General features: G+C 37.1%; 1 protein-coding gene across 1 annotated transcript; it reads left to right on the forward strand.

Annotated features, from left to right (window-relative positions):
- Positions 1 to 1,538: 1,538 nt before the first annotated feature.
- LOC139849680 (protein WVD2-like 7) lies at positions 1,539 to 7,555 on the forward strand. Its single transcript, XM_071839312.1, has 11 exons — positions 1,539 to 1,625; positions 1,819 to 1,904; positions 3,202 to 3,954; positions 4,007 to 4,021; positions 4,397 to 4,603; positions 4,810 to 4,853; positions 4,948 to 5,040; positions 5,381 to 5,477; positions 5,582 to 5,653; positions 5,747 to 5,854; positions 6,714 to 7,555. The coding sequence occupies exons 2-11, from the start codon at positions 1,863 to 1,865 to the stop codon at positions 7,422 to 7,424; spliced, it is 2,142 nt and encodes a 713-aa protein (XP_071695413.1). The 5' UTR covers positions 1,539 to 1,625; positions 1,819 to 1,862; the 3' UTR covers positions 7,425 to 7,555.
- Positions 7,556 to 18,209: the final 10,654 nt, after the last annotated feature.

The following is an 18,209-nucleotide window of genomic DNA, read 5'->3' on the forward strand; positions in this document are numbered from 1 at the left end:
GTATCAACATCTTAATATGATTCATATGTATTTAGTAAGACGTTGTTATAACGATAATCGTTATATATATCGTTTCGAGTTTCTTAATTCAATAAACTCATTTTTATGTATATCACTCATTGTTAATATACTTAGTGAGATACTTACTTATCATAATCTCATGTTAACCATATATATATCCATATATATACCATCATGTAGTTTTTACAAATTTTTAACATTCGTGAATCGCCGGTCAACTTGGGTGGTCAATTGTCTATATGAAGCACATTTCAAATCATCAAGTCTTAACAAGTTTGATTGCTTAACATGTTGAAAACATTTAATCATGTAAATATACCAATTTCATTTAATATATATAAACATGGAAAAGTTCCGGTCACTACAGTACCTACCCGTTAAATAAGTTCGGGTCCTTTAGATTATGCCAATATCATCATCATCGTAAGCATCATCATCATCATCATCCTTAACTGCCTTCATCTTTATCAAGCATTTAATATTCACCAAATTGAATCTGATTGAATTAAGTTCCAAATTCCATCGATCTAATCTCCTTTTACAGCGACTAGCAGCTTTTTGATACGAACTTCGATCCATAACAGCAACATAATACAAATTATAATGAAGAACAGGTGCATGAACCTTCATGAACCTTGAAGAATGATTTTTCGATTCATTCACTTTCAGGATCATATATCTTATGAAAAACATTCCAAATCAACTCCATAACAGTTGTCAATCATGAATTCAACCAGAAACATCATGAATCGTTCTAATAAAATTGTTGACCGAAAACTCATAAAATTTGACTTGACAAATTTGAGCTTGATTCTTTGAGATTGGACATGAGATTTTGCAGAGAGCATTACGAGAAGATTTTCAACACTTCTACAATTTTACATTTTGCCATAGTATTCCAGATCGATCTGAAGTGATCGATTTTGATGTTTATCGGTTAAAAACGAACTCGAATCAAATCTCTTTAAATCTGCTTTTGCTGATCTGTTATGATGATGAACGGACGTCAGGATTTGAATAAGATTCATGTTTTTGTAATCACTTTGTGTTGAAGATCAATAATCATGAACTTGAATATTTCATAATGATGATGAACATGAAACGTGAACTTTAACAACATAATTAAATCAAGCCAAGTGGTTCTGATGTCAATCACATGTGATTGTAAAACCTAATCACATGTGATTTTGCATGTTAAATCCAATCACATGTAATCAAAATTTGATCTAAGAACTGAGATTTGTTTCTTGGATCCGAACTTAAATTAAAGATGTAAATAGATACAACTCACATAAATATTAAAATATTTATTTTTAACGAATTGAATTATTTAATCATAGACAGTCGATAAGACAAAATGAAAATACATAGACGACTTACATAAGTTTAATCATTTTCATTTAGTTAATTAAACTAATAAAATTAAATTAAATTAAATTAAATTAAATTAAAAATACAATTAAAAAATAATAATAAAAACACTTAAAAAGACACACACATGATTATGTTCTCCCCCTGTTTACTCCACTCAACCAAACCCCGTTTTTTTCTCTCTCTCACTCAACACACATAAACACAGATTATTTACACATAAATTGTTGCAAGTAAGTAACTGATCTATTCAATTCAATGCTTATTATCGTTTAATTTCTGTTTATATCGTTATATCGTTATATATACACACCCAATTACATACACACGATGTGCGTTGTTGATGTTATGAAGTTGTTGATTTTTAATTTTTTTATTTGATGAATATACCTTCCTTGCTTACTAATTTTTTTTTATTATTATTAGAAGTTGAAAGATTGTGTGATATGATTTGAAGTGATTATAGAAATATGTCAGGCGAAATTGAAGAACCGTTGCGGTTAAATTTTCAGGTAATTGTGTTTTAAGAGTTAAATTTCAACTGTTAATTAGATCTGATTTGGATCTGGTTCATAAAATTGTTTACCGCTTTTGGATTACGTTTTTTAAATTAACTTCCAGTGTTTACCACGTTAAATAACTGTTAAATGCATATTTACTGTGATTGTTTTGATATATCTGTGATTATAATGATATGTAAATTGGTTGATAAAATTTATTAATTATGAATGTTTAATATTCAAGGTTTGTTGTTGTGTAGCCTAAATTCTGTTTAACAATATGTGATTGTTAGTTATTAGTAATTTTCTACTCTTAGTGATGAGATCTCTACTGTTTGTAAGATAATGTGTGAACTTAATCGTTTGTCCAAAAATAAAAAATAATAAAGTAGGTTTTGAGACAATTGATAATGTGTAGGAGTTTAGTTCTTTTATCATTCAATTTACTCTAAATCATGTGATAATTGTAGGTGAGATTGGGATTAGAATGAAACTTTGTTGTAGTCAGTAACTGTACGAGATAATTAACAGTAGTTTCAAGGTTGGAGAACTCGGATCTTGGGGAGATCTCGTTTGGACATTTTTGGAGAGATCCCAACCGAGATCTCGGGCATTGACTTACGTTGACTTCTTAGTTTTTTTTATAATATATATATTTATATATGTAAATACAAATAAATATACGTATATTTATATACATTTTTACGGGAATTCTATAAGAATATTACAAGAAAATCCGAGAAATGAGCGAGAAATTATGAGAAAATTCGAGAAATCGTGGCTTTGACCAAGTTTGAGCCCGTTAAACGAGAAATGTCGCGAGATGGACATCTCGCCTCGGCTGCCTTCCAAAAACGAGATCTTGGGGAGGGATCTCGGGGAGAAATAAGGAAATTTACAGCACTAAGTAGTTTATATAACAAATTTAAATTAGTTAGTTGATTTTGGTGTTGTTTGTTTTTTAAGATGTTTTTGTCTGAAGATCTGTATGCCGAATAGTGAAGACTATTTTTTTTTTTTTTTTTTTTTTTTTTTTTTATGTCTGTAAAATAACTGTCACTTAGAAGTATATTTCTAAGTCTGCGAGTTTGTAGACAGAATAAGACATTATTTTAGGTTAAGTCTTCTTAGAAACAGTCTGCAGTAAAAATGTCAAGACATAATAAGGTCTGCAGATTGAAAAATAAACAACACCTTAACAACTTTTGCAATGATAGGTGCTTAACATAACACTCTAACTGTCCATTTTGTGTAAGTTCTCATTCATGATTTAATTAAATTTTAATGTTGGCTTCTTTCGATTGGATAGGCTGATCTCTTGCACTCTGGTTCAATCTCATTTGGAAGATTTGAATCCGAATCATTATCTTGGGAACGAAGATCGATATTTTCACATAATAGATATCTTGAAGAAGTTGAAAAATACTCCAAACCGGGTTCAGTTACTGAGAAAAAGGCGTATTTCGAGGCCGAGTTTAGACGAAAAGCTCTTTTAAGGCAACAGTCTTCCGAATGCCAAGATGGGGGCGAGGGCCCCACAAGTAGCAACGGTGATCATCATGATTTTGAAGGATCTGGTAATGGTAACGAAAGTTCTTGCAGTTCTCATTCTTCTCTATGTAACGTGAAAACTGAAATTCAATCGCGTGAAAAACGGGTTGTCGAAGATTTAAATGCTGTGAATGGTGACAGTAGCAGGAAACCTGCATGGTTTGACGAGATCCCTCATAATTCAGGATACGATGAAGAATTTGAAGATATTATAAGTCAAGAATTCGAAGGTCAAACGTTTGACCTTCTTCATGTTACAACTCAGGAAGAGACTGTTAGTAACATGGTCGATTCTCCGGTCACCGTTTCTGAGCCCGTGAAGAACGATGAAACACATCAAAGTGAAACCGAAACTTTAGTGGCGAATACTGAAAAAAGTATTGGGGCGACCCATATTGACACAGAGATGAATGACACATCAGAAGTCAATGATTCATCTGTTTCATGTCAAACAATTAAAAAGAACCACAATAGTACCACCTCTGGACCTCGGACGACCTTTTTTCCCAAGGTACATCTATCTGACATTTGTTAATTGTTTCTATGTCTGACAAATGGGTCAGGTCAGGTCGAAACAGGTTTGCGTCTAAACGAGTCTGGGTTTAAACGGGTCAGTGCAGTTTGGTTCCAGGACTCCTCAGTAGAAATTGGATTATCAGTAGAATGAGATTATTTCCATAATCATTATTGACACACCATTTATATATTTTAAAAATTGGACGAAATTTTATCGCATGAACCCAATCAGAACTGACCTATATAAAAGTTACCCATATGATCTGAACTGATTTCTCTAGATATGGAACATTTCTAATAGATGCAAGATCTGCCTTATATAATTCGAGTATTTGATTGTATGTACTTCTAATCGAACGGAAGAATTTTTTTTATTTTTTATTTTTCTTTCTGTATATCAGTTTATGCTAAAAATGTTTGTCTGCTACTGGTTTTAGGTAAAGTCAACTTCCGAAAACAAAGTTACTAGGGTAACAACGAAGACTCAACCCAATATTGGTCGATCCCAAAACCTCGTTTCAAATGAAGCATTTAAAGGCTCAATGAAGCCTAAAACAAATGAAACAAAAAGCTTACATGTAAAGAAAACAGAAAAGAAGCTACCTCGACCTACTTGTACGGGGATAAAAACTTCTAAAGCAGAGGTAAATGTCAACTATCTTGATATATTACAACTATAGAAGATTAATAAATTATCTATCTTTTTTACCGTTTTTTAGTTTTATCATGATACGAAGCATTGGGTTCGTATCATATTGTTGCATTAAAAATTAAGTTTACTCGCACACATGTATTTTACACTATATTGTTAGAACTATCCCACAAAGTTAATGAACATCTTCTTAATTAGGATGATGCGTCTGCAAAGGAAAAAGAGCTCCAACTGAGGAGAAGGTACTTATTTATGTGGTGTAAGCCTTACAAGTAGGTTTGTAGGCTTCCTACATGTTGCTAAATATCTACGTTATACGTAATTTTTGTTTTTCAGCATAGTTAAGGATCTAAGATCTGAAAAAACCGTCAATGCTCGAATTCCTTTCTCCAAGAACCCTCTTCCTGGAGTAATTCCGACTATTAACAGGTTCGTAGCAATATCAAAAAGTTTAGTTATATGTATTATTAGTGAAGCAGAACTCGGAGTTACAGTCAAACTTGGTCAAACTAAGTCAAACTTGGCCAAACTCGGTCAAACTCTCCCAAAACTCGGGATTTCTCGTAAAATCGGTCAAAACTCGGGATAACTAGGAAAAGCGGTCAAATTTGGTCAAAAATCGGTCAAAATCGATCAAAGTTAAACTTGGTCAATATCCGTTGTACTCCCCGAGTTGCGATTTCTGCAACCTTGTGAATTATTTAACTCATGTGTAAGCTCTTAACTTTTTTTTTTTTTTTTTTTAACTTTGTTAACTTCCTTCATCCAGACCAAAACAGACTAATGGTTCAAGCAAGGGACTCGATATTCAGAACCCGACTGGTTTCAGTTTCAAGACTGGTCAACGAGCAGAAAATAGGAAAGAGGCAAGTATTGTGCATTCTTCGATCGAATAATTAATAAAAGTTTAATTTTTATTAAAAATTTAGAATTGTTAAAACTAAACTATGGTTGATATATGTATCAACAGTTCTATATGGAAATTGCTGAGAAAATGCATGCTAAAGAGGCTGAGACTAACCAAGTTGACGTAAAAAAACAGGTATGAACTGATACAAGTGTAAAATTATTTACATACTTATAAAACAAATCGTGTGCACTTGTCCACTAATAATTGTGTGTTATCAAATATCAGGAAAAACAAGCGGCAGAAATGAAGCAATTTCGAAAAAGTCTCGTCTTTAAAGCAAAACCAATGCCTTCTTTCTACAATGAATCCACTCGTGGTTCAGATCAATACAAGGTATTTCAACAACATTTTGAGAACTATTATACGTGACATAATTGTGTTAGAACTTGAACCCAAAAATCTGTAGTTTTTACTTAATTCAGAATTTTGTTCTGGGATGATAGTTTGGGAGTATATGCACCTTTACGACCTTTTTCTATTATATGTACTCAACTTTGAAACCTTTTATTAAGGTTGTAGAACTCGGGAAAAACTCGCCGAGTACTCGATTAAAAGTTTGAGCCGAGTAATAAAATCAGTCAACCTTCGGTCAATGGGGGTTACTCGGGATAACCCGGCCAAAACTAAAAAAATCGGTCAATACTTGGTCAACATCGGTCAAAATCAAACTTGATCAACATCTGATTACTCCCCAAGGACTCCCCAAGTTGCTGATTACCCCGTAAAAAGTCCAGACCGAGTACTCCCCGAGGAGCGATTTTTGCGATCATGCCTTCTATTGTGTATATATTCAAATTTTAAAACCGTATTTTGTAAACATTGAACTTACTTGTGTATGTACAGAACATGCAAAAAAACATGTCAACTTGTGTACATTGAACTTACTATTGTATGTACATTGAACTTACATTGAACTTACTATTGTATGTATAGAACTTAAAGAAAAAACACGTTGATTTATGTAGCCAAAAACATACAATAGACGCTTATAAAACTTGAATACATATAATAGGACGTTTCGAAGTTGGATACATATACATACAATAGTTAAAGTGCAAGTAAAATTCACACTAACAAAATCTAAACCGTTTTGTTTTTTATGCACATTCATATCCATATGTTTTCATAGGTCATGTATAACTGCATCACGATTCATGATTATTAGTAACATAAACAATAAATGTAATGGCAGGTTACACAAATCAGCAAGACAACAAATCAACCACAACCCAGTTTACAATCAACAATTACTCGTCGCAACAACAACGCCTATAAGTCTTTGGTTCCATCAAATATCAGACCGAGCTCCGCAACTCCATCAACCAACAGGATCCGTCTTTCCGACAGTGTCGGGACAACTCAACCACGTCCTAGTTCACCATCAATGTCTACTCGTCGTGGTCCCGTTAACACCTATAAGTCTCCGGTCACATCAAACGTCAGACCAAGCTCTGCAACCCCATCAACCAACAGGATCCTTCTTTCAGACAGTGTTGGGACAACTCAACCACGACCTAGTTCACCATCAACAGCCACTCGTCGTGGTCCCGTTAACACCCAAAAGTCTCCGGTCACATCAAGTGTCAGACCGAGCTCTGCAACCCCATCAACCAACAGGATCCGTCTTTCAGATAATGCCGGAACAACTCAACCACGGCCTAGTTCACCATCAATGGCTACACGTCGTGGTCCCGGTAACCCCCAAAAGTCTTCAGTTACATCAAATGTCAGACCGAGCTCCGCAACTCCATCGGCCAATAGGATCCGTCTTTCAGAAAGTGTCGCGAGAAATCATACACCTGTAAAGAAACAAAATGAGCGCGAACCGAGAGTTATAGACATGTATAAAAAGCATGCAAAAGGTATTCATTTGGGCAAATCAGCAAACTTGGCCGTGTTCTGAGCATTGGTGTTTTTATTTATTTATTTATTTAAATATGTTGTAGTGTCGTTTAGAGAATAAAGATGTGGATATTGTAACAAAGTGTGACTACAAATCTCTGATGATAGTTATGTTAATATAGTACTTGGTCTTCCTAAGATTTTTTTTTTGAAATAGTAATAATTGAAGCACCATTTACAGAACTAGAAAAATTAAAATGGGTTTTACAAATCTAGTAAAACCGGTGTTTGAAACACCGGGTTGCAACTTTTCACCCCAAACCGGTGTTTCAAACGCCGGTTTGGGTACTTTTTGTCATTTCGTCAGACATCCAACGACAAGGGTGGAAACGGGTGGCATAAAAGCATCTGATCGTGGGACAATCCGGAAAAAGTGTACCCAAACCGGCGTTTGAAACACCGGTTTGGGGTGAAAGGTTGCAACCCGGTGTTTCAAACACCGGTTTTACTAGATTTGTAAAACCCATTTTAATTTTTCTAGTTCTGTAAACATGTCAAAAATTATTACTAGTTAAAAAAAAAATTCGTCTTCCTAATAGGACTAGGGTGGTCAACTTTTTAGTTACGCTGGTTAGTACTCGTAAGTTATTAGTTATGTGCTATATGCACTTGTATTATGTGATATACTTACAAACGATATCAAAGTATGAATTGAATATGTTTATTTATTTGCATTGTATATTGTGAAAGAGTTGTTATTGTGTTGTACGCGTATGTGATTGAAATACAAGACAATCTGTATTTTTTTGTGGTGTTTGTGTCACACTCAACTTTTAGAAGAATACATTTGCTGGACAAAACTTGATTTGTGACTGTTGCAACTCGATGATGTCGTTTTCTCACTTTTTAGGCGAACGACTTGAATGGGATCGTGTGACCAAGGTAAGTTTTTTTTTTCGCACCGAATGATGAGGTTCGCCCCCTTTTTGGGATAATGACTTGAAAGGGATCGGGTGACCAAGGAACATTTTTCCGCACCTAATGATGTGGTCGTCCACTTTTGAGAGAATGTATTTGTAGAACAAATCTTCTTTGTAACCGTGAAAATTTGTTGCGACTTTTTTGGGAGAATGACTTGAACGGGACATCAACATGAGCCACAAAAACGATTATAGAAAGATACCAGGATTCTACTCAAACAAGCTCCCTTGCATCGGCCGTGCTCTTGTGAAGCACTCCCTTGCTTTTATCGGTCGTGCTTGTACATCACTCCCTTGCTTCCATGTTTTAGGTTGTTATTCTCTCCACTTGCTTTATCGGTCGTGCTTGGGAAGCACTCCCTTGGATCCGGACAGATAGATATTAGCTGCACTAGTATATGTGATCGAGGAACTTTTTTTTTGGCACTAGTGATGCGGTTTACCCACTTTTTGGGCGAACTCTTTTTTGAGCAAATGACTTGAACGGGATCGTGTGACAAAGGAACGTATTTTTTGCACCAGATGACAGGGTTGGCCTAATGTTAGGAATTTTTTTAAGAAAAACTTGAACGAAATTGCGTGACTGAGGAACTTTATTTAAACATAATGAAGGGGATAGCCCACTTTTTGGCCGAAGAGTTCACTTTTTGGGTGAACGGCTTATACGAGATAGTATGACCTATGAACATTTTTTTTTAAACGTCAAGTTTTGCATCAGTGTATTACGTAGTATTTATTTCAACGACACTCATCATTTGCACACACACATGCGTTCGGGAGGAAACTCGAATCGCATTACAGGAAACCGATCCTTTAACCATCCCGAGGGGCAGGCGGACCGGGTTTGAATCTTGAATGCATCCGGGAGAAAACCCCCCTGTGGGCGATCTGAATATCCATATTTCAGGCAGATTAATTAATAGGATGGGCAAAACGAGGCTCAAACCCATGTCCGAACCCCCAGCCCCAACACACAATGTGAAGGGGATGTCGTTGAAGCAACGCTTCGTTGGCATGACCAATGAACATTTTATCGCATCGAATAATGCTCGTTCAATCCAAAATGAGTCGTTCGCCCAATTAAGCAAGTGCTTTGAAAACTCATAGTGTATATTGTTATATCACTATTTTAAAATGGTACTTTTATCAATTCTTTAGAGATTCTGGGTATAGGCTACTTATGGATTGAAAGATAATTAATCGATATGTCCTTTTTTTCTAAACATTTTAGCGGTATACCCTTAAAATTACAAGATTGCAAAAATACTTCGGCACCATGCATTTAGCACCAAACACGGTGTGCAGTGCTCGGTGTGTGATGCATATTGCTTAGTTGTTGATTCATTTGAACGGTATCGTCCAAGGTTACACGTAACTAGCACCACACACCAAGCACGATGCGTAGTGCTTGGTTGTTGATTCATTTCTATGGTATCGTCCAAGGTTACACACAACTCACACCACACACTAAGCCCAACCACGGTGCATGGTGCTCGGTACGTGGGGCTCGGTGTGTGGCTCTCTGACAATTTTACAATTTCGTGATTTTAAGAGTATATCATTAAATATTTAAGGAAAAATGTCATATCGATTAATTTCCCTAAGATAAATGTTAGGAATTCGGAAGGCCCCAACAAGACAAGTGATTGATCATAATCACTAACTACGAATGACAAATGATTAATAAAGCATAAATAAATAAAGATAAACGACACGAGATTTAACGTGGTTATATCTCAACTTCAAACACACAGAGAAGAGTTTACTCCACATGAGCAAAGCAAAGATTTTTCACTATAATTTTCGTGCACATTGTTATGGGCTACATAGGGTCCTATCTATAGGCAAATACAAACAAGGAAACAACTTAGGGAACGAGCAAGAACATTCTGCCGACCTAGCCTCGCGATCACGAAGCTCTCCCCACACAACTCGCGATCGCGAGTTCTTCACAGCAGGATCTGAAACTTTCCATATTCGCATCTTGACCTTATTGCCCATGAATGTCTTTTCCTTCAAGTTAAATTACTTTCCTTGTTTAATTCTTCTTCGCACTCAACAATCTCCCACTCGAAGTAGACATTAAACAACCTTCGCCAACCCGTCAACTATGTTCCTTTAACACCCACAATAACTCAAGATTATCCGAATATCAACTCCTTTTGATACCGCCGAGTAAGCTACCCGAATCACGCCGCACTTCACTTGTTAACCCACGAGCAAGTGAAGTCTTTCGACACCAGAAAATACCGCTGAGCGATAATCCAATCTCATAGTTACTAGCTTGGGTCATCTCGGTTTCTGCACCACCATCTTCTAACACGAAGATCATCTTCTTACACCAGAAGACCAATTGAAGTATGCGACTCTTCAATTATAAGATTCTTCCATGAGACAAACACCGCCTCATTGATCAATCTAGACATGTCCAATACTGAACCCACATGTCAATGATCACATATCACCGTCTATCTATGATTTTCCTTCCCAGCAATCAGAAAATCCAACAGACACTCTCGTAGACTCTTCATAAAGGCTTCAGTGAGAACGCAGTTACAACCTCGAAATATACAACCTTTTCAACTTTCCGCTTTCTCGCTGGTACACTGACCTCCTCATATCTATGAATTTCACAAACCCTATCTTCTCACCCCAAGCACACTCCCACTGTACGAGTAAGAAATAAAAACAGCGGCTACTCGGTAAGAAAACTTTGTTCGTACCACCCGTCAGTCACAAATTCCTTTGCCATCGGAGAGTAAAACAAGTATTCGAAGCCCTAGGGTTATCCGGAATCATCTAAATAATCTTGAGAACATTGGATAACGACGTTGCATAATCATCTCCACCACTCAACTAGTCAACTAACTCCTACTAGCTCGATAACTTCCGTCGGTTTCCAAACTCACACTGTGTTTTCGACACCCTTAACGATCCTAGAAAGCTCAAGTTCTGGGACTTACACGATTATTCGCCCCTCTTCCATCACCAAAGGACTTCTAATTGATCACCCTTGAGGAAGAACCGCTCCTTTTGTTAAAACATCAACCAAACCCGAACAACCATCGAACGTGTTCTATCCGAAACCATTTGACAACGAATTACCCTTAGTGACTAGGAACTCTAATCCACCCACATACTCCATAGATCATGGAATATCAGACCATACACATGGTCATCCCATTTCAAAATCCCGCAAGCAATAAACTTCCCCGATACTCCCACTATCGACTTTCAACCCGATGCATCTTGTCTGTTATAACACCGCCCAATTATGAGTTAAACCACCCTACTGGAATCTCGTAAAAAACCCATATCTCTGAAAATACAGCTCGTATCGCTCAAAGTTTCCGAGACAAATCGTCTCGCGCTTGCGTCATCAAACCCGAAAAATTTCATCCTGAAAACTGCCAGATTCGAAAAATCATATCTCAAGATCCATCGGTCAGATCGCCTCAAATATTTACCACGTGTAGATCAGTAAGTCTTCTATCCACGATGAAAAAATGAAGTCGATCCAACGGTTAACAAATCCGCTATGAATTTTCTTCCACAGCAGCTACTGGAACTCCGAATTTGATAGTTCAATCATTCTTTCGCACGGGATTGTGAAAATGAGAAATCAGATCCGACACCCGGATCTCCCAAAAAATCTCTCCTCAATAATCCTATTGACCCGACCTCTGACTGTAACCCTTCGCGAAAAAAGAACCACCATCATCATACAAATGTTGTGAATGATTGAATGATAACTTTTAGAACCGTTACCCGAATTCCGATGTGATCAACTCTTCCGCATACATAGACATTCCTATGAGTTCATCACGACTAACTAAGTCACGTGGTCTCGATACATGTTGCAAGACAAATCTCTAGCCCGTCGTTTTTTTTAATAAAAAAGAAAAAACAAAACTGGTTGTGCAAACTTCGCTATCTCGAGCTTATTCCCTTTGTTTTTCTCGCGATCGCGAATCAAACATCATCAACACCTTCATTTGTTTTCTTCTTCTTGCATCCAAATCGGCATCGTGCTCGTAAAACCGAGCCTAAGCTCTGATACCACTTGTTAGAAATTCGAAAGGCCCCAACAAGACAGATGATTGATCATAATCACTAACCCACGAACGATAAACGAATAATAAATCATAAATAAAAATAAAGATAAATGACATGAGATTTAACGTGATTATATCTCAACTCCAAAACACGGCGAAGGGTTTACTCAACGGGCGCAAACCAGAGATTTTGCACTATAATTTTGGTACACATTATTATGGATTACATGTGGTCCTATTTATATGCAAATACAAACAAGGAAACAACTTAGGGAACAAGCAAGAATATTTTTGCCGACCTATCTTCGTGATCACGAAATTCTCCCCCTACACAACTCTCGATCGAGAGTTCTTCACAACAGGATCTGAAACTTTCCTTTTTCTCATCTTGACCTTGTTGCCCAAGAATATCTTTTCCTTCAAGCTAAATTACTCTACTTATTTAATTCTTCTTCACACACAACAATATTAACTACTAACTTTATCAAGGGATTATAACTGAGCCGATCGTTTTCTTGATCTCATGATCAAAGATTGTATTGGGCAGTTGGAAATGGTCCTGGAAGGTCGCTGGATTTCAATTGTTCATGGTTTTGTATTATTCCGGATGGCGAGCTTGTTTCTTATTGGGTATGCCTAATTTTTATTTTATTTTATAATTATAATTTGAAATTAATAATTAATAGTTAAATATTAATTAATAATTAATAACTAATAGTTTAGTTCCTAATAATATAATATAAATACTATGTTAAAAAATGTAAAAGAAGCATTACAAACTTGGAGTAAGAAAAGATACGGTGCATGATATAGGCTAAAAAGTCACGTTATCACCCCGGTATTAAGGCCCAAAAACAAGAAAGATTCGGACTTTATCTGCAAAATACCCACTTCGTCGATTAGAATTGAAGAGCAAGTAATTACGAAGATGGTGCAAAAAGAATCAAGAGAATCGGAGCTAAAACGAAGATTCTAGAGCGAAAACGGTGAAAGACAAGAAATCAAGTTACGATCCAGGGAATCAGCAAGCCAAACGGCCTGCCAAATGGCTTGCCTGGCTCATAAATGGCCTGCCACATGCCCCAGTTAAATGGCCCTTGCAAACGGCTTGGTCTGGCAAACGGCCCCTGCAAACGGCCTGCCAAACGGCCTGTCAGCCGTTTGCAGGAAAATTTCTTGCTTATTTAAAGGGTCTTTGTCATTCATTCCAACACACATTTCAATTCACTTCTTTCTCTCTCTTGTACAATATTAGTCATACTTTTAAGGTCTTCGACTCCGTGTGGGAAACCTAGTACTTGGAGAAGAACGCCGAAGATTGTATTAGGAGCGGTCTGGAGTTTGAAGTTGTCACTTTTATATTCGGAACTCGTTTAATCTACTGGTACTTCTATCCCTTATCTTCATATAATGTCTTCTATCATTATGTTCTGTGATGTTGTTACCATGATTAGCAAGCAGTTATCTTTAGTGTATGCTATGATGTAACCAGTTATAATGCCGAAATAATGTTATGGTTTGTGTATGTTGTTAAAATGCTTTCCGATTATGCTTTAAACTCAATCGCTTTTCCAACTAATAGAACATAGTTATTGGCTCTGTTATTGGGAAGTCGCGAACCCCGATTCAGAGTACACTATCTGTGTCACCCCTTGGTAAGAGAAGTCTATCGGATACAACGTAAGATCGACTGAGGCACACCGGTTGTAGTAAGTCTATCAAGCTTTGGATTCTGACTGAGGACTCTTTTGTAGTGAAACATCTGACTAGACCCTTAGTACATTGTCGGTCCCAAACCATGCTAGTGTAGTTACCAAGCATATGAACTTCGTACGTGCATGCTGAAGCACAACGATTGTTGTAAGCTGTACCTCTGCTAAGTAAGGCCATGGAACCACGTCAGTGTTGATTAGTACACTACACCATAATGCGATCTCAAACATTGCACCCCGCCTGAGGGATTCTTAGTTAATAAGGAACTGTTTCTTTAAACACATAAAGGATTGGACCGTTAGGATAATCGAACGTGTTCATGGAAGTCAACTTGACTTGGCCATGGTGTTCTTTATGGTTGAACTCTTTTTAAGGGCCTAACTACCTTTTAAAACCAATCATTAATGAAAGCATTGAAACACATCACGTGTCTCGGATATGGTAAACCCTGTATTCTATTATGTTTAAGAAAGTTTAGACCTTTGTGGAATGTTAATACGTCACCCAACCGAGTCGCTCAATTGGATGAGCCATCTGAACGTGTATGCATGTAATCAGACTGCACGGGCGTCGGGGATAAGGGACGTTGCTGTCTATTCAGAATCTTTAAGCCTATCGCATTACCCAGTGACATGTCTTACGATAGGGCGTTTAGGACCAGTGTAATGAATACAAAGCCTCTGCCTATTCATGAGCCAGCATTCCATAATCTCGGCAGAATAACTGATGAAATCATAGTATGCACTTATTTTAACCTTATATGATTTACGAATTTTATTGCATTTACTTTATCTGTCCTATAAGCTAGAAAAACCCAAAACTAGGTAACCACTACTCCTTCATAACTATCTTAAGCTTTAAATATAGGTTCGATTCTACTGATATTTTAAAAATACGACTCTATGTCATACTTCCCTTACTCATAATAAGGAGTAGTACGATTTAGGCCCCGCTAAATATAAATTTAAAACAGTACCCCCCTCTTGGTAGCTGATTCTGACGTGTTGCGACCTAATGACACCGCACAAATAAAACCGTCCGTTTCGGCCATATAAATAGAGAAGCTAGTTTTTGGCGCCGCTGCTGGGGAACTGGTATTAGATAATACTGCTATCTATCAAACTTATTCACAAGCATTTAGTGGTGCTTAAAAAAGACAATTATACACGGACTTGGTTGTTGGATTTTTTGAACAGTCTCCAATTATATTGGGACCAAAAGGATCCTGCCTCTCCGTAGTCGGCCTAGCCACTTGGTTTGTTGAATAGTTCGTGCAAAGCTCTGTTATCAAAATACCGGGAATCAGTAGCCAGAACCAAAAACATATTCAACCTTAGGATAGTTAGCTTATCTTAGACTAGATTAGATTACTTTAGACTACCTTAGATTACCTTAGATTACATAAGAATTACCTTAGATTACCTTAGAAATTTAGTTTATCTGCTTAAAATTAAAAACAAAAAGGCATACCCAGTATATGACCCAAACCCGATCTAGACTAGGGCCGTTGTTATTCGTACCTGATCCAGACGCAATAATCTCTAAAGCACGCAAGGAAGCATGAATCAGAAATCAAATGGCGTTACGCGTTACTTTAGCAGAAAATACCAAACCCTCGATTGAAGGTCGAGGAGGACCAATAAGATTTTCAGAGATTCAAGGACACTCATTCGAGTTAAAACATCACATCATCCAGCTCATCCAAAATAGCTGTCAGTTTCATGGATTACCGAATGACGATCCTAATTCTCACCTTGATAAATTCATCTCTTTCGAACTCCTACAAACAGCCAGGGATCGGACAAGATATAGTCCGGCTATACTTGTTTCCCTATTCTCTCACTCATCATGCTCAAACATGGTTTGAAGGACTGAAAAAAGATTCCATTACGTCATGGACGGAGATGGCTACTAAATTCCTAACCAAATATTTCCCTCATTCTAAACAAACTAAACTAAAGAATGACATCATTAACTTCAAACAAAGTTATGATGAATCTCTTTACACTGCATGGGAGCGATTCAAAACCCTGCTGAAGAAGTGCCCTAATCACCAGCTAGAACGGTCAGCTCAAATCTGTACCTTCTAAAATGGTCTTACGGTAAATCATAAGACGACGATCGATGCAGCAGCTCAAGGAAATCTGATGAACTAAACCGCAAACGAAGCATGGGAATTGCTCGAGAAAATGATAATGCACCATCATGACTGGAACAGTGGTGAAACAACTTCATCATATGCCCCACTCTCTGTACTTGACAATCAAACAGAGGCCATCAAATCCCTCACGGATAAGATGGAATCTTTCGCTAAACAACTTGGAGAATTGAAGACGCAGTCGCAGCAAGTCAACCAGGCTCAGGCTTGTGTTAATTGTGCCAACCCACAACCCACTGAAGAATATCAAGTTGAGTACGAAAAACCTGACGGTTCAATCTGTTACGTTCAATACCCAGCTCGTCAACCAAATCCCGGATTCAATCAACAAACTAGCGTTAATCAATTTCAAAGAAGCAACCAGCTTTTTCGCTATCGCTACCCACCTTATCCAGCCCAACAATCTTAACTGTCCTACGATTAACCACTTCCACTCACTGGTCCACCAGTCGAGGAAAATTCCCCAACCACCCAGATTACAAAAGTAACCAACCCCACTCTCGGAGCTGATGATCAGTTGAATAAGTTCATCCAATGACAACAACAGCTAAATCAGAGAACTGTAGCCAGACAAGATCAGACGGAGATACTAATGAGAAATCAATTGGCTCTGCTCGTAAGTCTAGAGACGCAGCTCGGACAGTTATCACAACGCCTTGAAACCCGACCACATGGAAGGTTACCCAGTAATACTATCCAAAATCCCCATATAGAGGAAGCTAAGAAAATGGATTCCGTACTCCTAGAAGAAGAACCACGGAGAAGGTCAGCTAGGCTCAAGAACAAATCAACATATACTCAGAAGCTGACCCCTGCAACTCCAGTTCGTGTACCATATCCTGGAATGCTACAGTAGGAACCATCCAAGCTTGATTCCTTCAAGCTAGATGGATGTGATACCCTCCAGATAGGGCCTGGAAGAATAACGTCACTAATTATATCAAATCACAGTTGTATAAACGAGAACGACTCTATATGAGACGTTTTATTGAGTTTTGCAGCGGAAGATAAATAGATTACATTGTATTTAGAACATTAAATGTCTTTAATTGATATGATATGTAATGAAGACTCAAAGTATAGCAAGCAATCATCATCAAAGCAGCAGATATACAGCGAAAGCAATACTTAAGTACCTGAGAATAAACATGCTTAAAAAGTCAACACGAGGTTGAGTGAGTTCATAGGTTTGTCATAAATAATGATTTCAGTAATAGTGTTAGACCACAAGATTTTTTTTCATAAGTAGATCACTCAGATCCAGTCAAGTTGATCTCCCGCAGGATCAAAAAGTTATGCCAGTGCGTGATATTTAGACTAAACGTTGTTTGCCCCGTGACAAGTTGTTCTGTCCTTATCGTTTAATTTCATTATCAAGTAATACAAAGACTTAGTCAAATGTATCGGGGACGTTACTCCCGATAGGCCTATCCTCAATAATTAAGAATGCCGCAGCAATTAAAAATATCACTGTAGGGACTTAGTCGGACATAGCCGGGTATAGCATAGTTTTAATAGTTGGTACTGATATTTAGACTAGACTTTCAAGTTTGCCTCGTAACAAGTTATCGTTTATACTTGTCGGTTGGGGACTTGCTGGTCATAGCCCAACATATCACAGTTTAATAGTTGGTACTTGTATTTAGACTAGACTTTCAAGTTTGCCCCGTAACAAGTTATCGTTTATACTTGTCGGTTGGGGACTTGCTGGTCATAGCCCAACATATCACAGTTTAATAGTTGATACGTGTAAAACAGTTATAAAAGTTGCGCATGTATTCTCAGCCCAAAAATGTAAAGAGTAAAAGGGATCATATGAAACTCATGAAAAATCAGTTTTAGTATTTGTATTCATTTCATAAAAACAGTTATAAAAGTAACGCATGTATTCTCAGCCCAAAAATGTAAAGAGTAAAAGGGAGGATATGAAAACTTACATT

Source organism: Rutidosis leptorrhynchoides, chromosome 5, assembly GCF_046630445.1.
Source record: "Rutidosis leptorrhynchoides isolate AG116_Rl617_1_P2 chromosome 5, CSIRO_AGI_Rlap_v1, whole genome shotgun sequence".
In the NCBI taxonomy this organism is placed as follows: Eukaryota; Viridiplantae; Streptophyta; class Magnoliopsida; order Asterales; family Asteraceae; genus Rutidosis; species Rutidosis leptorrhynchoides.

What these genes read in the sequence shown, in the direction of transcription:
- LOC139849680 (XM_071839312.1), top strand. Translation starts at nt 1,863, where the DNA reads ATGTCAGGCGAAATTGAAGAACCGTTGCGGTTAAATTTTCAG. An exon ending in TAAAAACTTCTAAAGCAGAG is followed by an intron (nt 4,604 to 4,809) that starts GTAAATGTCAAC and finishes CTTCTTAATTAG; the next exon opens with GATGATGCGTCTGCAAAGGA. An exon ending in AAGTTGACGTAAAAAAACAG is followed by an intron (nt 5,654 to 5,746) that starts GTATGAACTGAT and finishes ATCAAATATCAG; the next exon opens with GAAAAACAAGCGGCAGAAAT.